The sequence below is a fragment of the Medicago sativa genome, chromosome 3 (genome assembly GCF_051527215.1).
Source record: "Medicago sativa cultivar Bolivia chromosome 3, Bolivia_mono, whole genome shotgun sequence".
NCBI classification, from domain to species: domain Eukaryota; kingdom Viridiplantae; phylum Streptophyta; class Magnoliopsida; order Fabales; family Fabaceae; genus Medicago; species Medicago sativa.
In genome coordinates this window covers 64,713,350-64,737,152 of record NC_140751.1, presented here as the reverse complement: position 1 = coordinate 64,737,152, position 23,803 = coordinate 64,713,350, and the positions used below count along the sequence as shown (strand labels likewise).

At 32.6% G+C, this 23,803-nt stretch overlaps 2 protein-coding genes across 2 annotated transcripts; one reads left to right on the top strand and one right to left on the bottom strand.

Annotated features, from left to right (window-relative positions):
- Positions 1–453: 453 nt before the first annotated feature.
- On the top strand, positions 454–3,069 carry LOC146939173 (putative receptor protein kinase ZmPK1). Its single transcript, XM_085752973.1, has one exon. It carries the CDS (start codon positions 501–503, stop codon positions 2,901–2,903), a length of 2,403 nt encoding a protein of 800 aa, XP_085609099.1. The 5' UTR covers positions 454–500; the 3' UTR covers positions 2,904–3,069.
- Positions 3,070–13,611: 10,542 nt separating this feature from the next.
- Positions 13,612–19,505, bottom strand: LOC146939172 (NAD(P)-binding Rossmann-fold superfamily protein). The gene is made up of 6 exons (XM_085752972.1): positions 19,348–19,505; positions 19,005–19,177; positions 18,721–18,906; positions 16,288–16,450; positions 14,485–14,671; positions 13,612–14,044 (listed from the first exon to the last, which is right to left on the bottom strand). Exons 1-6 carry the CDS (start codon positions 19,454–19,456, stop codon positions 13,903–13,905), a joined length of 960 nt encoding a protein of 319 aa, XP_085609098.1. The 5' UTR covers positions 19,457–19,505; the 3' UTR covers positions 13,612–13,902.
- Between the last annotated feature and the right edge of the window lie 4,298 nt (positions 19,506–23,803).

The following is a 23,803-nucleotide window of genomic DNA, read 5'->3' as shown; positions in this document are numbered from 1 at the left end:
ACGAAGAAATTAATGAACCAGCAGTGGAACTTACCTGCAGGAAATGTACATGATCGTATTATTTGTGGTTCAGCATAAGTACACAAACACAATCAAATAAAATCAGTCTAGAAGTTCTGACTTAACTAACAAATGTCGAAATTGTAAGGCCGGACGTTGTGACCCGGATTCACTAACTTTACCATTTTATCTAAGACAAAAAAAAAAAAAAATTGTGAGGGAGTATTACCTCCGCTTATACGTACTTATTCATATCATCTTTCTAGTGATGTAGAGTCTAAGCTTAATTAATTTCATACAAGCAAGAATAAAAGGTTGGGTCCATAAAGATTACGGTCATCCAATGGGAACCAAGGCTCTAAAGTCAGTCACCGATACTTGTTTTTATGCACATACTTTCTACATGACCATACTATATTTATACGATGACAATAAGAAACCAATAACAACATAGCATAATACCATTTGTCAAAAAAAAAAAAAAACATAGCATAATACCAATGGCCTCTTCACTAAACTTCTTCACTTTTCTCATCTTGTTCTTCCATTTTCAACATTCATCATCATTCTCTCTCTCAGTGGAAAAACCCGAACAAGACATTATAATGTCACCCAAAGGCACATTCACTGCAGGCTTTTATCCCGTAGGTGAAAATGCTTATTCCTTTGCTATATGGTTCACCCAAAAACATAAAAGTCTCAACAACGCTACCGTTGTTTGGATGGCAAATCGTGACCAACCAGTTAACGGAAAACGCTCAACACTTTCCCTTCTCAAAAATGGAAACCTCGTCTTAACCGACGCATCCTATTTCAATGTTTGGTCCACAAACACAAACTCATCCAAACCACTTGGGTTGTTTTTATACGACACAGGAAATCTCGTTCTTAGAGAACGCAACACAAATGGTTTCATTTTGTGGCAAAGCTTTGATTTCCCAACAGATACCCTTCTTCCTGATCAAAGTTTCACAAGGTACATGACTCTTGTTTCCTCCAAAAGCGACAACAGATATTCATCTGGCTTCTACAAGCTTTTTTTCGACAATGGCAATCTTCTTCGTCTTCTCTTCGATGGCCCTCAAGTTTCAAGTATATATTGGCCAGATCCTTGGCTCCGTAGTTGGGAAGCTAGGAAATCATCGTATAACAATAGCAGGGTTGCAAAACTAGATGTTTTGGGGAACTTTAGTTCTTCCGATGGTTTTACTTTAAAGACAAGTGATTATGGGACATCGCTCCAACGAAGATTGACCCTTGATTTTGATGGTAATGTTCGTTCTTATAGTCGACATCATGGACAAGAGAAGTGGTCGATTTCAGGGCAGTTCCTCCAACAACCTTTTAAAATACATGGAATTTGTGGACCTAATAGCATTTGCATTAACAATCCAAGAACTGGTAGAAAGTGTTTGTGTATTCCCGGTTATAGCAGAATCGATAATCAAAATTGGTCTCAAGGGTGCAAACCAAACTTCCAACTTTCATGCAATAACAAAACAAAGTTAGAGACTTACTTCCAACGTTTACCCCATGTCGAGTTTTCTGGATATGATTATCAGTTAAAAGCAAATTACACTTATAAACAATGTAAGCATTTATGCTTGCGAGTGTGCCAATGTGTAGCCTTCCAGTATCGCTTGGTGAGGGATCAGGGTATATCTTATTGCTATCCAAAGACACAATTACAAAACGGGTATAGTTCTCCTGAATTTCGAGGATCCATTTATTTACGATTGCCAAAACGAAAACATGCTTTTTACAATGAGAATGTTATAAAAAATGGAAGCTTGGTTTGTTCAGGAAATACTGGAGTACAACAACTAAAAAGATCATACGTCAAAGGCAAAAAAAATGGATCACTTAATTTTATGCTTTGGTTTGCAACTTGCTTGGGAGTAATTGAGGTATTGTGCTTCTTTATTGCGGGATGCTTCTTATTTAAGAATAGGAAGCACTCCGCTACAAAGAAACAAGGCTACATTCTTGCAATAGCCTCAGGATTTCGAGAATTCAGTTACTCTGAATTGAAACAAGCAACAAAAGGATTCAGTCAAGAGATTGGAAAGGGTGCTGGAGGAACTGTATATAAAGGTTTATTATCTGATAATAGGGTTGTGGCTATAAAACGACTGCACGAAGCAAACCAAGGTGAAAGAGAATTCCTTGCGGAAGTAAACATAATTGGAAGGCTCAACCATATGAACTTAATTGCCATGTTGGGGTATTGTTTAGCCGGAAAACACAGATTGTTGGTTTTAGAGTTCGTAGAAAAGGGCTCTTTAGCTGAAAATCTCTCATCAAATGCTCTTGATTGGGGTAAGAGGTATAACATCGCTCTAGGAACCGCAAAGGCTCTTGCCTATTTACATGAAGAATGTTTGGAGTGGATTTTGCATTGTGACATAAAGCCTCAAAACATACTTATTGACTCTGATTACCGACCCAAAATAGTAGATTTTGGGTTGTCTAAGCTATTACATAGGAACAATCTTAATAATTCAAGTTTCTCAAGGATGAGAGGAACAAGAGGTTACATGGCACCTGAATGGATTTTCAACCTGCCAATCACTTCCAAGGTAGATGTTTATAGCTATGGAATTGTAGTGTTGGAGATGATTACCGGAAAGAGTTCAACAGCATGTATCCAAATCACAGATAATGGAATAGTGTCACATAACGAGAGGTTAGTAACATGGGTTAAAGAGAAAAGAAGGAAAGAATCAGAAGTGGGAGGGTGGATTGAACAAATAGTTGACCCTGCATTGGGGTTAAATTATGACATTGTTCAATTGAAGACCTTGGCAGGGGTGGCTTTGGATTGTGTAGAGAAAGAGAAAGATGTGAGACCGACCATGAGTCAAGTTGTTGAGAGGCTCCAAAGTCATGAGCAAGATTCTTGATTGTTTGCACAAAGAAGAGTTATGTATATCATGGTTGTTAGTTCTCCTATATATCAAATTTGTTGAGCAATTCTTTTTTAATCACGATCGAAAATAAAAAATATTTGGGTGCACACACAAATGTGAAAAATTAAAAGAAAAATAAACTAGTCACATCAGTTTTTTACTTTTATCTTTAAATTTTTCTTAGAGATTTACTTTTTCCACCCTATGCCTTTCCTAGCGCGCATTATTTTTTTCCATTTTTACCCTTGGTCTAGATTTCGTTTTCTGGAATCGATTGTTAGAATTTTGCAGATGGTATCTGGATTTTAAAATTCGGAATTGTTTTCTTCCAGAACTTTTACAATTTTAAGCTTTAAAATTCGTAAAATAAAATGCAAATAAAGTAAAAAAAAACATAAATAAAAAGACACAAACATAAAAACAACCCATTTTATTAATATATGAACAATACATTACAATAATTTTCAAGCTTTTTAAGCTTGTTACATAAGATCGTAAATCTATTTCTAATCTCCTAAGAGCCTAACCACTGCTATGTGATAGGACATAGCAGTAGTTTCCCTATTGGAGGGCAACGAGAGGAGAAGGAGGGAAGAGGAAGGCGGGAAGAAGAAACCAATGCCCCTGAGGGAGGTAGGGGGTTCTCGAACTTATGACTAGACAGACCAAGCTAAGAACCACCCTGACCCACATGACCCCAAATGAATCACGCTTCTTTGCAGCGCGGTTCCATCCTCATTGACCGTTAATAAAAACCCTGAAAGTTTTCAACAAGGCCCTTATCTATGAAAGGCTAACGATGGAAAACCATGGTTGTAGAAGGAAGAAGAGGAGGAGAGGGTGGGAGAGGATGGTGTGAGAAATGATGGGGTTTGGAAGGCTATTTATAGGGAGGGGGTCAAAAACGGTTGGGAGGTCATAAATGTAGTCAAAAAACGTGGTAAAACACGTTTTTTGACTTGACCACCGACAAAAATATGTGGTGCAGACCAACGGCCATGACACTGATGCAGTCCGGAAAATACAATCTGGAATGCACCTTTGGTTTTCGGAATATATTTTTCGGATTAACACGATAATGGTGAACGACGGAAAAGTTGGCACTTCTTGTAGGGTTAAGGAAGTTCCGGATTGTATAATCCGGAAAGCTTCAGCATTGGATTCTTTTGAAAGAGAGTCATTAATGTAGGTTTGGACGGTTACAACCACTAACACGTTTTCATTGACTGTAATAATGACCTATGACTTGTTTTAGGCTATAAATAGGCTTCCATCTTCAACAAATACCTTCATTCTTCACTTCACCTCTTTTCTTCCATTTTCTTCAAATGTTTTTAGTTTTTTAGGGGTGTCGGTGGTGTCATGGTCATTGTTGACCGTTCATATGAACCCTACAATTGCATTGCAGCGTGTGTGGGGTTCATATAACGGTCAACAGAGACCCTTGACATCAAAGAAAGACACAAAAAAGCAACAAACATCGGTTCCGGAATTCGTTTTCCGGATATCACTAACAATCTGGTCCGGATTATAGAATTCGGACCAGGGGCATTTTTGGAAATTTTACAGGGCGCGCGAGAAGGCAGCAAAGTGGGAAAAGTAAATCTCTTTTTCTTATTCACGTGTGTACCTATATTTTTTTATTTGTATTTATGACCAACTAAGACTTACTCAACATTGATATTAATAGAATTTTCAATCAACGTTGGGAGAGTGAAACTAGTTGAAATGTTTGTTTTCTCATAAAATGAAATAATTATAAGGAGCAATGCTCTTAAGGAGCAATGCTCTTAAGCAGCAATGTTGTCCCTAATTAAATCTCAAGTGTTGATGTTGTTATGTTTTCTCAATGTTATGCCACCCTGCTTAACATTTTAGTTAGCCATGATCTATACGAGTATGTTTGCTCCACAAGTAAAATTGAGGTTGTGCGTCTGTTGGAACATGTGTGGAAATTGAGTAAAAAGACTAAACACAAATTCTCATGTTGGGTAGAACTAGTGTTGTGTGAATTGAAAAAAGTGGAAGTCCCACATCGGATGGAACACACACATTAGTAGTGTTTATATAGTAGGGGTGTACCTCTAATTAATGGGGGTACATAAGCACGAGAGAAAAATATATATTGATATATATATTTTATTATTTGGAAATGATAAATTAAATAATTAATTTAATCATTATTAGAAAGTGCTTTCTTACTCCCCAAGTTTTGCTAAAATATTTTGTAACGCAATCTAGAATATTTTGGTACTTGATCTGAAATATATTTTGGTACATAATATAATATATTTTTGTACTCAATATAATATATTTTGGTACTCAATTAAGATATTTTTGTACTAGATCTAATATGTGAATTACTTAATCGCAAAGTAATATGTTACTTGTTCCCAAAGTTTCTCATATTACTTGTTCCCAAAGTTTCTCACTTATTAGTTGTGAATTTTCCCTATAAATAGAGAACTCACATAGTGCATTCCACACACCGAAAAGAATTTCATTGAGTTGTCGGGAATTCTTTTCTTCTCTTCTCCCTCCGACTTGTGTTAACAAGTTTCTTCTGCTTCTACTCCTTTCTGTCCCTTTCGGTTTCAAATAGAGCGGTTACGTACCGTATCGAGCGGCTTCGATCAATCGATTGAACCATATTTTAAGAGTGTTCTTAAGACCATAGTCCCTTCTTCGGTTTAATGTCCCTTCGGAATTAAGAGTGGTCTTAAGTTCATAGTCCCTTCGGAATATAGAGTACTATTAAGATCATAGTCCCTTTTCGTAATACTAATGTCCCGTCGGAATTAAGAATGATCTTAACAGTATATAAATTATTTCAATAATTTTCTATTTAATTAGAATGGTGGTAACACCATATTGAGTGGTCGTAGTGCCATATTGATGTTTTGGAGAAGTTAAAGTTAGAATGGTGGTAACACCATATTTGAGTGGTCTTAGCACCATAATAGAGTGGTAACAATACCATATTAAAGTGGTTTCAGTATTAAAGAGTGGTCTTAGTACCATATTTGAAGGTGTAATTCTCGAACGGTTTTCTACAGTGCAGTAGTTAACCGCACAGTTGTAGCTGGGCTTGTTTTATCCTGGAGGCGGCGTGGTTGATAGTCTACCTTGCACAACTTTGGGTAGTGCCACGAAACGTCTTAAAGAGAGCGACCTGGTCGTGACTCAACCTAGTAACAACTTCGGTAGATAATAGAATTTGGAAATCCGAATACAATAGTTTGGAAATCCAAAAACAACAATTTTAAGACGTTTCGATCTGCTATATCTACCGAAGAAGTTACTTATTGAGGTTCAATTGTCCCTAAATACAAGAAGGATAAATCAAGCTATAGAATTACATCTTTTGACTGAAACGACGAAGTAGTTGTTGTTTTTATACAACAACAGTAAAATCCATCGGAAAACAAGTCCCTAAATACAAGAATGATAAATCAAGCTATAGAATTACATCTTTTGACTGAAACGACGAAGTAGTTGTTGTTTTTATACAACAACAGTAAAATCCATCGGAAAACAATATTGATCTTATTTGACATTAAAACCACATTCGAACTATTTTATGCCGCATGGCTTGTTTACCTTTCATTCATATTAATAAAGAATGTGACTTCTGTGGTTGCAAAAGAATTTTTGGCAAATGCGTACAAGTATGAACCTTACTTATGACGTCAGTATTGCTATCAAAAAGCCAACATATGCAGCGAATGGTCATTATTAAAGAATGGATGGTAATGTTCTCATAATTTGATGCAATTAGTTGGGATGGATTCGGATGTGACATTAGTGAATTGCTCTTGGAATAACCATATGGAGAAATGCACAAATTCATAAATTTGAGCACTGGTTAATCGTTTAAAGAAATTATATGAGAAATTTGTTCAAAATATTTGAAACAAATATTAGAAAGAATCTGAATTTCAGATTTCTATTGAATAAGACTGAGTTGACTCAGACTTAAAGAGAGACTTGTGTACCATTCACTCTTGTCAGGAAAAGACTTCGCATTGATGTTCAAAATTAAAATTCTCCTTCTATTTTAGTCGTGCGATTTTAATATTTGACATATCAAAATTGATCACGAACAAGTGTTTAATTTTAAACTTGAGTAACTTGGACTTAATTCCAACGTTATATGATTAGACAATTTTATTTATTGCAGTCAAGATATATGAACCAAAAGTTCATATAAATCAGAATTTAGAGAATATGAATCTCTAAACATAATAATTTATGATATGTGTGAATTTGATGACACATAAATTAGAAATGATAAAATGATGTTTTTATCATATTTATTGATGACTGTGAATTTTGGAAAATAAAATTGATATGCTTGAATGTTCAATTTTTATAACGAAAATTGAAATTTATAGAGTACCCAAGTCTAAGAACAAAATTTCTAATTAAGAAATTTTTGAAGAAAAGACAATCCAACTTGTCTTATTTTTGAACTTGGGATTGTCTGAACTATATTTGGATTCTGGACCCCGAGAGTTGAACTCACTAGTAGAGCCTATGAATGTGTATTCATTAGGTATGCGATAAATAACGAAACATATAGGTTTTATGACTTAAATGTTAAAGTGATCATAGAATGTAAAAGATGTCGATTTCTATGTAAATGTTTACCCCTTTAACTAAAGAATAGTGGGGGTACTAGTGGGGGCTCTAATGGGAGCACGCCACTAGTGGGGGCAAAATAAATTCCCTTCTAAAAATTAAGAACTAGTGGGGGCACTATATCTAATCACATTCATGTCATTAGAAATAGTTATGAAAACATCATACGAGATGTTATAGAACCTCAAGGAGGTAAGAAAGCTAAAAATGCTAAAGAGTATGAACTTGGTTTATACATTGGAAGAAGATTCATTAAGCCTTAAAGAAGTTATATCCTCATTGGATGCTGAATTATGACAAAAAGCAATAAACGATGAAATGAATCTTCTAGAGTCTAACAAAACATGACACTTGGTTGACTTGTCTCATAGTTGCAAAATCAATCGGTTGTATTTGGATTTTGGAAAAAGGAACTAAAACCTGATGGTACGGTTGATGAATACAAGGCTCTCCTTGTAGTCAAAAGTTTTAGACAGAGAAAAATATAGACTTCTTCGACAGTCATTCACCAGTCACGAAAATCATATCCATAAGAGTACTAGTCCCTTTAGTTGCCGTTCATAACTCGATAGTACTCCAAATGGATGTGAAAGTTGCCTCTTTTTATGGTGAAATAGAAGAAGAAATCTATATGAAACAACCTGAAAGTTTTGCGATTCATGGACAAGAAAACAAGGTCTGTAAGTTAGATAATTATTTGTATGGTCTAAAATAAACTCTTAAGGAATGACATGAAAAATTTGACATTCTAATGCTATCGAATGAGTATAAAGTGAATGAAAGTGACAAATAATATTTGCACGATCATAAGTCTCTATAAACACGATTTGCTCATATTTGATTTAAAGATTCATGTTATGAATTATATAAAATCATTGTTTATCAATAACATTGATAAGAAAGACCTAGACAAAGTTGAAGTTCTTAAGGAAATATTATTATTTCACCGTAAACCTGCAATCATATATTATGATCCAAGTGTAAGAACACTTGAGATGGAGTTAAACAAATAAAATATGCGAGCATCATTGGCAGTCCTTAGGTAAGCCACTGAATGTATTAGACCCGACATTGCCGATGTCGTAAAACTCTTGTGCAAATTTACTAGTAGACGGATGAGAAGCATTGCCATGCTATAGAAAGAGTCATGAGGTGCCTTAAGAAGATTATGACTCTAAGATTACTTCACTAGGAGTAACCTATTGTACTTAAATGGTACAAGATATAAAATAGAACATCTTTCAGATGAATATTTAGCGACTAGTGTTTGCATATTGAGCATCACTAGAGGAGTTGTTTGTTAAAACAAATGATATTGACTCAGTCCACTGTGGAATGAATCTGAGATGAGAACACTAGAGAAAACTAGTGGAGAAGCAAGTTGACAAGATGCTTGCTAATTGAGATCCCTTAGTGGATAAAACTGTTTCCAGAAGTGTTAATTCATTGTGATAGTCTGCAGCTATTACAAAAATTGAGAATCGTTAGAGACGATAATTAAGGCATGAACACATAAAGGATTAGAGAGCTAGCTACTCTCAAAAGGAACGGTTAAAGTAGATCATGTACGTACTGATGAAGAATTAGTTAATCCTTTGACGAAAGGAATTACTAGAAAGAAAGTCCTAAACACATCCAATAGGATGGGACTAATGCCCAAAGGTCACAAGTGATGGTAACCCGACCTACATGACTGGAGATCCCAAGAAATAGGTTCAATGGGTAATAACAAGTCACAAGTGATAGAACATGCTATATTAAAAGTAAGAAAGCATGATTCCTGCAGCGATAAAAGGATGAGATAATAGAAACTCTTAATGAGATCTATACTCTATTTGGAGTGGAGTACATAGCTACAGGAGTACTCTTGATAGACTCACCTATACGAATGTGGAACTAAGGCTGGTTCCTATGGGATTCGGGGCAGAATACCTAGAGCGTTCGTTAAACCGGGATACACGTGCAAGGCCATAAACGCACGGGCTTTTAGAATACACCTTATGAAAAGGTTTGTGTGTGGGTTCTATGTCTGAGATAGAGTTCAATGCTGTAAGCAACTCTTGTTAATCAGAATTTTACCCGCTATGCAGAGGTTCAAGTTGTAGGCGACACCTTTGTTTACTAGCAAATCTTATGGAGACGTCTTTGACGTTATTTCTGAAACCATTTTTTAAATTCAAGTGGGGGATTGTTGGAACATGTGTGGAAATTGAGTAAAAAGACTAAACACAAATTCCCATGTTGGGTAGAACTAGTGTTGTGTGAATTGAAAAAAGTGGAAGTCCCACATCGGATGGAACACACACATTAGTAGTGTTTATATAGTAGGGGTGTACCTCTAATTAATGGGGGTACATAAGCACTAGAGAAAAATATATATTGATATATATATTTTATTATTTGGAAATGATAAATTAAATAATTAATTTAATCATTATTAGAAAGTGCTTTCTTAGTCCCCAAGTTTTGCTAAAATATTTTGTAACGCAATCTAGAATATTTTGGTACTTGATCTGAAATATATTTTGGTACATAATATAATATATTTTTGTACTCAATATAGTATATTTTGGTACTCAATTAAGATATTTTTGTACTAGATCTAATATGTGAATTACTTAATCGCAAAGTAATATGTTACTTGTTCCCAAAGTTTCTCATATTACTTGTTCCCAAAGTTTCTCACTTATTAGTTGTGAATTTTCCCTATAAATAGAGAACTCACATAGTGCATTCCACACACCGAAAAGAATTTCATTGAGTTGTCGGGAATTCTTTTCTTCTCTTCTCCCTCCGACTTGTGTTAACAAGTTTCTTCTGCTTCTACTCATTTCTGTCCCTTTCGGTTTCAAATAGAGCGGTTACGTACCGTATCGAGCGGCTTCGATCAATCGATTGAACCATATTTTAAGAGTGTTCTTAAGACCATAGTCCCTTCTTCGGTTTAATTTCCCTTCGGAATTAAGAGTGGTCTTAAGTTCATAGTCCCTTCGGAATATAGAGTACTATTAAGATCATAGTCCCTTTTCGTAATAGTAATGTCCCGTCGGAATTAAGAATGATCTTAACAGTATATAAATTATTTCAATAATTTTCTATTTAATTAGAATGGTGGTAACACCATATTTGAGTGGTCGTATTGCTATATTGATGTTTTGAAGAAGTTAAAGTTAGAATGGTGGTAACACCATATTTGAGTGGTCTTAGCACCATAATAGAGTGGTAACAATACCATATTAAAGTGGTTTCAGTATTAAAGAGTGGTCTTAGTACCATATTTGAAGGTGTAATTCTCGAACGGTTTTCTACAGTGCAGTAGTTAACCGCACAGTTGTAGCTGGGCTTGTTTTATCCTGGAGGCGGCGTGGTTGATAGTCTACCTTGCACAACTTTGGGTAGTGCCACGAAACGTCTTAAAGAGAGCGACATGGTCGTGACTCAACCTAGTAACAACTTCGGTAGATAATAGAATTTGGAAATCTAAATACAATAGTTTGGAAATCCAAAAACAACAGCGTCGATATAGACGTGGGCAGTCAAATATCAATCGAATGAGATTTTTTTTCTTCTTCTTCAGGAATTGAATTATTTTCCCAAATATTAAGTTAAGCTTTTTGGTAGCCAATTTCTAAACTGTACAACTTGAGAGTGTAATTTTAGCCACAACTGTAAATTTGTTGAATACACTTCCAGAAACCAATCCCTTGTTTGCAGAGACAACGTTAATTATTGCAAAAACATCTTTAAGCTTGAATTGATCTCTCTTGGTCGATGATGGGACTACAACAATTTAAAGTTAATCTCTGATTCGATATTCAATCACTAATTCATTTGATTGGTATCACATAAATTAGAAAGAAAATGGCAAAGAGGCAAAATTAAAAGTAAACAACAAATCATACAATTTCTTAGCAATTGAATGAAACAAGCATATGAAAAAAGGTAACGATTGAAGAATTGGAAGCAAAGATACCCACATCAAAATCAAATATACCCCATTGAAATGAATCCAAAAAATCACTTAATTTCATTTTCAAGTGCAAAGCAAAAACGAATCGGAACACATAGAAAAGTTTTCCGAAATTTTAGTGGGGTGAAGTCTTAATGACTAATATTCTGGAAATCTTTGCTTGGCAAATTTTTTTTTGTAGGGGTGAAGTCAAATGATAAAAAGGTAAAATTGGAATTTTTTTATGATTTGTAAGGGTGAAAGTATAAGTGTAGGGGTACAAGGTAAAATTTCCTCATTGTGATATGGATCTACTCTGGCCCAATGCGTTTTAAGTTGGATAGGGCCACAACATGACCTAAAAGAAAAGTGATGTAAATTTACTTTTCCACCCTCTTTTCTTCTCGCACGCCCTATTCGGATTATAAAATCTGAAAAACATAGAGGGTTTTTGAAGGTGTTTAAACGTGTTTTGGAGGGTGTTTAATGCTATTTCGATTATAAAATCCAGTATGGCGCGTGAGAAACTAGTAGAGTGGAAAAAGAAGCTACCAAAAGTGATTGCTCCAAAGGCCATTCCAGATACTCAACCCTTTAAAATAAGTCGATCGAGAATTACGTTCTGATCAAAAAGAAAATGATCGGGTTGTTATGCTCAATAAATTTTATGCGACCAAAAGTTAAGATCCAATAAATTCAAAGAAGTTTTGAGAAATTAGAGGAGTCAATAAAGCAACCTCCTAATAGGAATACGAGTTGGCCAAACACAGCCTATTTTTGCAATTTAAGCCGGTAGATTAGGTTGGATTGGACAGTCTAAACACCTTTAAAATTGAGCCTAGTAATAGGTTTATAATGTCTATTGGAATCATTCATCTCAATGCTTCTCAATATGTTTTTTTTTTTTGGGTTAAATATGTTTTTGGTCCCTACAAATATTTCAAATTTTCGTTTTAGTCCCTCTAAAATTTTCCTTCAACATTTAGTCCCTATAAAATTTTCAATCACTACTTTTGGTCCCTATTTTTAATTTAATTTTTGTATTTTTTAATGAAATTGTGCAGAAATGTGTAAAATATTCTAAAATAATTTCCTAAAAAAAATTAGAATTTTTTAACAAAACACAAATTAAATATGAATTTTTAATCGTAAAAAATATAAAAATTCATATTAAATTCTTGTTTTGTTAAAAAATTCTGAATTTTTTTTGGAGTGATTCTTATAATATTTTAAATTTTTCTAGAAAATTTTATTAAATAATATGAATTCTACATATGAGTTTACTTTAAAAGAGGGACCAAAAGTGAAGATTGAAAATTTTATAGGGACTAAAAGTTGAAGGAAAATTTTAGAGGGACTAAAACGAAAAGTTGACATATTTATAGGGACCAAAAACATATTTAACCCTTTTTTTTTTAGGAAATTAAATTAACCCACTTAAATTGATTGGCACTGGAGAGAATCGAACCTGAGACCTCGAGGAGGAGCACACTCCCGGATCCCAAGTCAATATCACTAGGTCAACCCAAGTGGGTATGCTTCTCAATATGTTAATTAGTGAATATGTTAATTATGACTGCCTAATACTCTAGTTAGTCTTTTTTCTTTACCATATTATAGATGCAAAGTTTCTAACTCCTTGTATTGGCTATTAATCTCTATTGAGAAACACGTTGGGCACATAAGATAGATTCTCCCCCTTTAACTGAATTTTCTAATAGACATATTATTGATTTTCTATTTACATCTATATATTCTTGAGGCATATACGGTTGGTTTTTGATTCAATACTTGCTGGTCTTCTTAAGAGTTACTAGTACTTATTATTTTTTACCATTATGAGTTACTTAATCATGCCATATAAAAAAAAAAATTTGAAGGAAATACATAACCTTGGTGAAAACCCGCAGAATGACTAGTGACTAGAATAAAAATCCAGAATGTGTTGCTGAATTTGGAGTCATAAAATTGTGTTATTATTTTCCTTTTTTACATCCAAATATCCCATTTTAAGCTGGAAAAAACTTCATTATTCGACATAACAAAATTAAGAATAAAAGGCTTTGCTAAATCAATTATTGGAATCTTCTTGTACTGCTGGAACACCAACAATTAGAATAGACAAATTGCATTTTCAATTATGTAGTGAACATTAAATCGTCCAAACTTCCTTCAAAAAATTAAATCGTCCAATCTTATAAAACCCAAGAATTCACATATAAGAATTCTCATCAAATGATAGTTATAGTGACTGAATACATGTGCACCCTTATTTAACATGCTAGTTATACGCACACAACATAAATTTAAAAATAGAAAAAGAAATCACATGAGCAATGAAAAAACCATAATCACATGTCACATTGTATTCAGCCCCCATAGGTTTCTTCAACATCAGAGAAGTTAAACCAAACCTCTACTCTTCAAACACTCAACTGCATCCTTGATAATTTGTTCTGCTGGAGTGAACTCTAACCCTAAATCAATGAGCTTCTTTGATGCATTCTTTGCTCTCAACAATCCAGGTTGAGTATCCGTCGGTATCCTATAATAATTATGTACAATCCTTATATTTAATTTACTCGCTAATTTTTACCAAATCGGTTATAAACCTTAGATTTGGATATTCTACAACCGTCGCACAATGCAGTGGACGTTAGAGGCGTTTGATTTTGATAGAAAAAATTTTCTCATTAAATCTACGGCTTTATAGACCACTGCATTGTGAAGAAGTTGTAGTTTGTAGATGATCTCTACACATAAATCATCTCAAACACATGAATGAATGCATATAAATGTAAATAAATTTTTTTTTGGTGAAAAATCTAAATATTAAATGTTCAATCGAAATTATGTAATTGTGCAAATTCAAATAATTTTTGAAGTTGCATTGCATGCATAGTAATTTATGAAATGTACTTGTTTAATTGTTGTAATTAAGTGAATTTTGTCCAAAATAAATGTAACTGTGTGAAATATACTCACTTTGCCACATTATATTCAGGGTATAACTCTGCAACCAAATTCACAAAATCACTATAGTGACGAATAGCTTCCACACACAAATGCCTTCCGGATGCTTTCTTTTGTTCAAATCCCAAAATATGTGCCAAAGCTATGTCTTTAAAATGAGCCATTCCCATGAAGAAGTCCTCATATGTCTCTTTGTCACCTATAATAAGAAGGTCCAAATACCTCATTCTAGTAGCTTATAAAATTTGTATTTTACACGAAGTCAAATTAGACGTGTAACTATGCTAAGTTTGACATCTAATGTCAACGTATCATAATCATATAGTATAAGATTGGCCTAAATGTCAAGCAGCTAATGCAGGGTTTTAGGCCTCAGAAAAAATTTAAAAAAATTTCTCAAAAAATTTTTAATAATAAAACTTTAATGTGGCACAGATGTTTGTGTTCATTAACACTATTTTTGGAACTGCTGATTCTTTGAGGAAAGATAGCTTGAAGGAAAGAATCACAAATTTCAAGAATCCTTCTTTAGTTTGGTTGCTCAACCAAGAGAATGGAAAGATCACTTTTTGCTGGGATCCACCAAAGATTCCCTTCCGATCCAATATGAGAAGAAAGGCTAGAGAAACATCAAGTCTTTTGAAAAAGACAAAAAAGACCTTATGCCAAATATGCAATTATTTTGGTTTTTTATTATTTTTAGGGGTGTTCGCGGTGCGGTTTGGATCGGTTTTGAGGCAAAATGTCAACCGATCCAAAATAAAAATCACATGCGGTTCGGTTTGGTTTGGATGAGTTTTCTAAAAAAATCCGAACCGAACCGATCCAAATATATGCGGTTTTATTTGGATCGGTTTTTGGATATCCAAAATGCAAAATATATTTTTTTATTTACTCTTTTTTTAAAAATATTATTTTTTTATTAATATTAATATTACATAAACATGGTAAAAATAATAGGTTTGATGCAAAATAAATTAAAAAATTAAAATTATAGTATGAAAATTATCATGGTAAAAATAATAGGTTTGATGCAAAATAAATTAAAAAATTAAAATTATAGTATGAAAATTATCCATTATTTTTGAAACATATGAAGTAATAATAATATAGATTAAATTAGTGGAATATATAAGATTACAATTTAATAATGATTATAATAATGCAATATATAATACTAATAAAAGAATAAATAAGTATTAATATTTATTTTTGCGGTTCGGTTCGGTTTTGAAAAAGTGATCCGAAATCCGATCCGATCTTAGCGGTTTTTACAAAAGAACATCCAAACGCATCCAAATATATTCGGTTTTTTGCGGTTTTCGGTTTTTTTGGATCGGTTTGCGGTTTTATTTTGGATCGGTTTGGATTTGAACACCCCTGATTATTTTTAATTACATAAATCAAAGATGGATCAAAACATGTATTATATTCATATTCATATATTTGTATTATATTTGTCGAAACACGCATCTATCTATATTAAAATATATTTTATTTATATAAATTGAGTTTATTAGTTATATTCTATATATTTTTATATAAAGGACATTTATGTCATTTGAAAGTTATATATCTTTCTTTCCTCTCACTTTCTAATCCACTTTCATTCCTACCAAACAACCAAATAATCATCTCACTTTCCACCCACTTTCTACTTACTTTTAATCCTTTAACAATCATTCCTTCTACTTTCTTTCCTTTTACTTTCTCATCTCATCCAAACAAAGCCTATGATTAGAGGCTCGTATACTCTCTGAACCAAATTTAAACCTTAAACTTAAAAATAATTAGCACAGTTTGTGATTAATTTACCTTTGAGAACACCAGCAAGTACAGCCATGCTTGAGTTAATTCTTGGTGGAATCAAAGGGCCCAAAGCTGTACCAGGGTTAATCATCACCACATCAAAACCAGTCTCCTTAGCAAATTCCCAACCAGCTTTTTCTGCTAGTGTCTTTGCAATGGGGTAGTATAACTGGTCCACAAATAATGTAAACCTTATCAATTAATTTGCCATCGGATGGGTAAAATTTATTTTAGTTTCTAAAAATTAAATGAAAATTTGGTTATATTATATTCCAACATGTGGTGATGAATTATTAAAAAAAAGTTTAACCTTTCACATCATAAAGGGTACACCATCAATAAAATTTGGCCATTTATTTTTAGAGGAGTTGGATTTTCAATTATTGAATAAGATCGTCGAGAAATACTTATTTTGTCACAAGACTAAATGTATAATTTTTATGCACACAAATAATGAGACATTTGTCCAATTAATTTTATTTTTTATTATTAGAAAAAATGTCTCTTTGTATATGTGTCTAAACATTATACATATGGTCGTGTGACCATAAAAAGACTAGCTCAAGATTGTAGGGTATGATTTCATCTTTCGTGGGCTCTTGTAACTTACCACGATCAAGGCAAGCCTCATTATTTAATAATGAGGTCATCACATCGACAGTGGAAGTTAAACTTACAACCTTATAACTTACAGGTGAATCGGTTCCTTACTAGTTGAGTCAACATATCTTTCCATTTTTAAAACATAATTTTGCTACCTCTTTATACTTTAATTCATGTTTCACTTTCTATTTTTTTCTTAAAGAAAGATAATGTTTCACTTTTGTAAAGTATATTTTGTAATGAGTTGCAATTGCAAGAGCTTTATTTTAGTAGATATCAATTCATCTATTATTTGTCATACATAAATTATTATACACATTATTAGACCATCAATATTTAATATTCTTTAATATTTGTGTAAAATGTCAAAGGGTTGTACTCCCTTGGATATATTTCGTTTATCTTGAAAAAATGTTTAAAAAAATGCTATAACAAATGTCTTTATACATTGTTTAAGCATTTAAAAGAGGTAATTTTATATAAAAAATTATATAATTATTATTTTTTTATGCATTTGACTTTTACTTTGGAAATAAAATTTCTTATTTTGGATTTTGTAAACAATACTTATATAACATTTATTAGCATAATTCAACACACTTTTATTGATTTGTTAAAATGTTCATGAAAGCCACAAAATTCATATGAAACTCGTATGATTTGATGGAACCTATATAAATTTTAATCAATTATTAAATATGTGTTAAAAAATATTTATTAAAATTTGTATTGTTAGTGTTTTTCGTATATGGTTGGATGTGTGGAGGAGTGTAAAAGAGAGTGCATTATTGAGCAACCAGTGTCCCAAAATGAATTCATCGTCATGCAACACGTAGAGCACATCGAGCAACTAAAGGCTAAAGGCTAAAGTCCTTTTCATTCTTTCATTTTTCATTTGTAAATCCAAAATAGAGGACACGTGGTGTATTGATTTAATTATTTAAGCTTTTTGAAAAGAAAAATAAGTAGAAAAATACATATTCAAATTTGTCAATAACAATATACCCAAAAAAAGTCGTCAATAACTTTTTGTTTTTATTTTTGCTCAAAGATTCTTCATTGTATCACTCACACAATAGAGGACACGTGTTTTTATTATTCTACAATTCTTAATAATGTAGGTACTTTTCATATATCAAATTTCTATTTTAAATTCTATGTTAGTGAAATTAAACTAGAAGCAATTTATTTTAATCTAATGATCAACACTTGTTTGGACACAAATTTAAATAAAAATGAATTAGGCTAGGCTCATACACATCAAATTATATATTGTTTACTTACTTAAAAAATATGCTTTGTTTAATTCGTTTTTCTTTTATTTTTATTCATTCATGTATGTGTCCATAACTTTTATATTTAGGTTTGTGACCAAATAAGAATTGGCCATACAATTTTCTCAAAAGATATAAATATTTAGGATGTATAAAAACACATGTTTTAGTACATCACAAAATTCTACATTGCTTGAGAATTTGAGACCAATAATAACTTTATAAACAACACTACTATTCCTTAATTTAGCGAAACACTTTTTGTAAAGGACAAAATTAAAAAAGCCTCTTGAAGATCCAAAAATTGGAACATCATCAATGTGACTTTGAGTGTGAGAAACATTTTCCTAAATTAGTGCTATAAATTGATCTCTATTCCTCCTATCCACTAGGGGTGAACTTTTATTTTTTATATCAATAGTGATAAACTTTAGAGACAAATAAAAAGGGCTTAATCACAATGACAATATTAGTCTGCTTTTTAATCAAACATATTGTTACAAAAAAATCAATTATAACTGAAAGTTAAACTAGAAAAGAAAAGAAGAAAAAAAAAACTCACCTTCTTTTCCTTGCAATATTCAAGGTCCGTCCAACAATCCTCTGCCTTAATCTTATCAGCAGGCCAACTAGGACTCGGTATAATGGCGGAGATCGACGACGTCGCCACCACACGCTCCACTCCTGCTTCCTTAGCCACCTTTAACACGTTAACCGTTCCTTGAATTGCCGGTTCCAAAATTTGCTTCTGCATTTATAATAATACAACACCAAAATTAATTAATGTGGACCATATAAAATTGAACCATACAAATTTCATAAAATTTTAATAAATTGTTTTTGAACCTCGGGGTCTTTGACTTCACCGATGATGTTAGGACATGCAAGGTGTATAACGCCGGCACAACCTTTTACGGCGGCCGCGATAGAGTCACTATTAAGAAGATCCATTTCAAAAAATTTGAGACGAGTCTTTGCTCCTTCCATTGCTTCTAAATGCTTTGTCTCATTTTCATCCTCTGTAAATTATGTGTCACAACATTCATCGTTCGTCAAACGTACCTTAGTGCATGCATAAGTTGAGTTTGTGAACATTAATTCTTGTGTTATTATGTAATGATTATTCATTTATTATCATGTGAGGAGAAGAAATAAGTTAAACTTGTGCAATATACATATAGTGGCTAACCAAGATCTTGGATAGTGGCATGGACGGTGTAGCCGCGTTCGAGGAGGAGGCGAACCACCCATGATCCGATGGCTCCGCTGGCACCGGTGACACAAACTGACTTTGACATGGCTTATATCTTTGTTGTGAATTCTCTATTTAGTAATTCAAGATGTGGTGTTGAAGTGAGTAGAGATTCCATGTATATATAGGACTGGGAAAGCATTATGAAAGCGATGCATTGTTGGAAGTTCTTCACACGAGAGTTTGGAAATCTAACATTATTTTTAAATGATTATTAGAGATAAATTTTACATTACCGCATAAAATCGAGATTGTATTATCCGTAAGAACTAGCATAACTGGTATCACATATTATTAGATTGAATATCTTTCGTGATGTTCGAATTTGAATCTAAGATCTTCGACTTTGTATATATATGGATTTATAGTGATTGTCTACAAACAAACAAAAATCATGATTGCATAGGATTCCATTTATTTATCTATATACGCCTTCGTTCTAAATATTTTTTATATTGACAATCAAATTATAATCGTCATCATATCATTAAGAATATTTGACTTTTTTTTTTTGAATGAAAGAATATTTGATTTTAATCATAATTTTTTTCTACAAACACATAATACATATGATTTCTTTTTATATTAATGTTGGCTTAATGGCCTAATGACCAACACATACTCAAATAAAGACATTTAAAGAAGAAAATATGTTGATTGCGAGTTCAAACATGAAACATAATAAATATGACACAACTAAATAATTAGACTATAACAATGAGACATAATAAATATGAATTTAATTTGTTTAGAGTGTAAAGTGTGTAATATCAACTGTCAATTAAGAGATTGATAGTAGATATTTTACATACATCATAACAAATCAATCATAAATTTGATACAATAACAGTTTTATTTTCTCACTTTACACTTTATTAATCCAAATTTTACATTGTCACTCGATAATAAAACTAGCTATTAGATCATAAAAATTATTAAACTTTAACTCTTACTATTTCTAAATCACACATAATAAATGATTGTTGTGATTTGCTAAACTCATAAAAGGTATACAATCATCCCTTCTTTTCTTTTATTTTCTATACTTTTCATTTTGATTTTCAAACTGCCCAAGAAACAAAAGTGTTACTACTGGTGATGAGGTTGTGGAGAGAAATTGAGCCGGTCCCAAAACAAAACAGTGTCATATCATGACATTAGGACTCAGCAAAGGTCCCTACAATCAATGTCCTTATTGGCCTTTGCCCTGTAATTTTCATGACACGCGTTATCAAATCCTACAATTAGTGGTCAATTGCATCTAGTCGGTCATCCTAAACAGGGTCCACTATAAAGAATCCACTTCCTCAATTATAACATATGTAAAAAATATCGTCTAGTGATTTTAAGGAATTAAATATAAGGTAATATATTCCCCTAAAATAAGGTACTCTATTGATTAAGGGATTAAATATAGGACAATTCTCATAGTGTCATAAGTATAAATCCAATTCATTTTTTTTAGGGATAAATCCAATTCATTTAAGCACACTCGCAAAAATACACATTAATCAATATTTTTAACGATAACAACAATAAATTGACTTTTTTTTTTTCCTATTTCTACATTTTTTTTTCATTTGTGAGTGTCCTAAACCATTTTAATTTGTGGTTTTGAACACACAAGCATTGCTCTTAAATATAAAAATAAAGTTTTAAATAGATTAATCAAGTTGCAAAAGATGGAAATGAGGCATCCCAATAAAGTTGACACTCCTACTTCTTATTGGTTAAAATGTCTCCTCAATAGACCAAAACTCGGGAAATGAATAAACATGTGCAATTGTCTCGTTAAAAACATTATCAGGAAAATCCATTGAATAAAACCTGACAAACATCTTAGAGGACTAGATCTAAGGAAGAGTTTCTCATAATGAATAGGCGCAAGTAATTGTCTCGTTAAAACATTATCAGGAAAATCCATTGAATAAAACTTGACGAAGGAAAAAGAAAAAGGAAATAAAAGAGTGCAGCGCAAGCAAAGCCAAAAAAAGCTCAATGGAATCTAAAATATGAAAATTCACATTTGTTCCTAAAGAAACCTTGCTCTATACAAGTAGGTAAACTATAAGCAGCATTATCAAGGCAGTCCCGTAAAGCATTTCCTTCTCTATAGATATTAGAGATTTTAAAATGAAATTTTTAAATTAAAAATTAAATGAAGGCAGTTAGACAATCTTGTTTGAAGCTTCCAAGATACAATCTTTGGATTAGAAAAAGCTTGCTAAACGAGAATATAATCACATTTCGTCAAAAGGTTAATATAATAAAGAGGGTTAGAGATACTCCCTCCGGTCCTAAATATAAGCAAATTTAACTTTTTAGGTTCATTCCATTAATGATGTATGTGGTCCATATTATGAACCACATACATCATTAATTGAATGAACCTAAAAAGTCAAATTTGCTTATATTTAGGACCGGAGGGAGTACCAAGATTTGTATTTTTCACAAAATCTTTGATAAAGAAACCTCTAAAATCTTGGGACCGGATTCCCTGCAATGATTGTATGGTCCAGTGAAATCTCAATGCTTGAAAAAAATAAATGCATGAAAATTTAAATGTTGAAATAAGGAGTAACGGGAGCTTAATGGTGTAAATTTTTTCACTGGAAAAAATGGAGAGAATATCACCGGAGGAAATCAATTCCCCTAAAATCTTTAAATATCTCAGCACAAGTGGAGAGGCATGCTGGTTTCTATGACGGTAATGTAACGAATCTAGAAGGGGTGAATAAATTCCTTCAAAAAAATTACAAGTGGAAACATTTCTTTTTAAAAAATAGTTTGCAAAATAGTTTGACTATTTGAATTGTGACATAGGTAACAATGAATATTAATTCAAACAATGTACACACTAAAAACCAATATTGAACAAGCAATTCACTATTGATGCAATTGAACACAATCAAATATTATACACTTAATTACAAAGCCTATCCATTCTCTAATCAAACCTAAACCTTAAACAAAGAAATCACTACTAATGAAAATCACAAAGATTTAATCAACAATGAAATCATGAACAAGTTATTTTCCAATTATGACAAGTGTATGAATAACAATTGAAACACAAAATCCTTCAAAGAAAAACAAGTTTTAATGCATTCAATCACTTAACATATATTGTAATTAAACCTGTCAAAATTTATCATGAATCAAATCTTCTAATGCGAAAATTAAAATATAGGGGAGGAGAATAAACAGAATTTATAGTAGTTTGTCCAATCGTCCTCGCTATGGGGTACATCCACTCTTCGTAGATAAATCTACAATCTTTCACAATGATTGAATGTTTTCACAATGTGCTACATTTTTCTTTTTGGCTTAATACATGCTTTGGTCCCTTAACTTATTTTTGAATTTCATTTTGGTCCCTTAACTTTAAACTGTCTCAATTTGGTCCCTTAAGTATCTTTCCGTTTACCAAAGTGGTCCCTTCCGTTATGTTTAATAAAAAAAGTTAAATAAGGGACACGTGTCATTTTGTCATTTGTTGAGAACTTTTTTTTTTAAACAACATTTTTTTACAAATTATTAAAAGAAACATCTTGTTAATATAAAAAGGGAAATGCTAACCGGTGTCCTCGGAGTACTGGTTAAGGATATGAAAAAGGAAATTATATAGTAGTTTTTTGACAAGAAAAAATTATATAGTAGTTAATGCATTGAAATTGTGTAATTAATTTATAATAAAGTCAAAAACAATTTCCTTTTATAGTAATAATTCCCTTTTATGGTATGCTTAAACAGTGACCTAGGGACACCGGTTAGCAGGACCATATAAAAAGCAATACAACGGTGACCCTCAGCATGGTTGGGATAGACGATCATCCAATATCAATTCAATCCTAATTCCTTAATTGAATTGAAGAGGAATGCTACTAACAAACGCCCTGCCAATCGCTTATTAACACACGCTTTATGAATGGTGCCACGTTGCCAAGTTTTCTTAACCTATAACTTGTTCACCGTCTTAACTGGTCTGTGTATTCTATTTTATTTTTAATTGTTTTGTTTTCTTTCACAAGTTCGCAGAATGCTCTAAAACACCACCGCCTTTCACCGCAAGTCTAAGACCCATTCTAAATAATTATACTCCGTTTCTATGCTATCACCACCACCACCACCATTGACGGTGTCTTTGCCTTGTGCTATCACCACCACCACCAATGGTAATCTTTTGCAAAAGGGGCAATTGTGATAATCGATCGTCGGATATGGTGGTCGGAGATAAATATAGAGGTTGGCTGAACCGTTGTTTGGGGTTGGAATGCAGGACAAACAAAATTGAAAAATTGAGCCGACAATTGAAATTGAAACTTGGGTGAAAAATTGGAACTAACATCTGAAGGAAGATGTATCTGGGCTAGAGATGTTGATAGGAATGGCT

Bases quoted from the DNA above. Each gene is read 5' to 3' on its own strand.
- LOC146939173 (XM_085752973.1), top strand. From the start codon at position 501: ATGGCCTCTTCACTAAACTTCTTCACTTTTCTCATCTTGTTCTTCCAT.
- LOC146939172 (XM_085752972.1), bottom strand. From the start codon at position 19,456: ATGTCAAAGTCAGTTTGTGTCACCGGTGCCAGCGGAGCCATCGGATCA. The intron at 19,178-19,347 runs GTTAGCCACTAT...CATAATTTACAG, and splicing joins TGCCACTATCCAAGATCTTG to AGGATGAAAATGAGACAAAG. The intron at 18,907-19,004 runs GTTCAAAAACAA...TTATAAATGCAG, and splicing joins GTGAAGTCAAAGACCCCGAG to AAGCAAATTTTGGAACCGGC.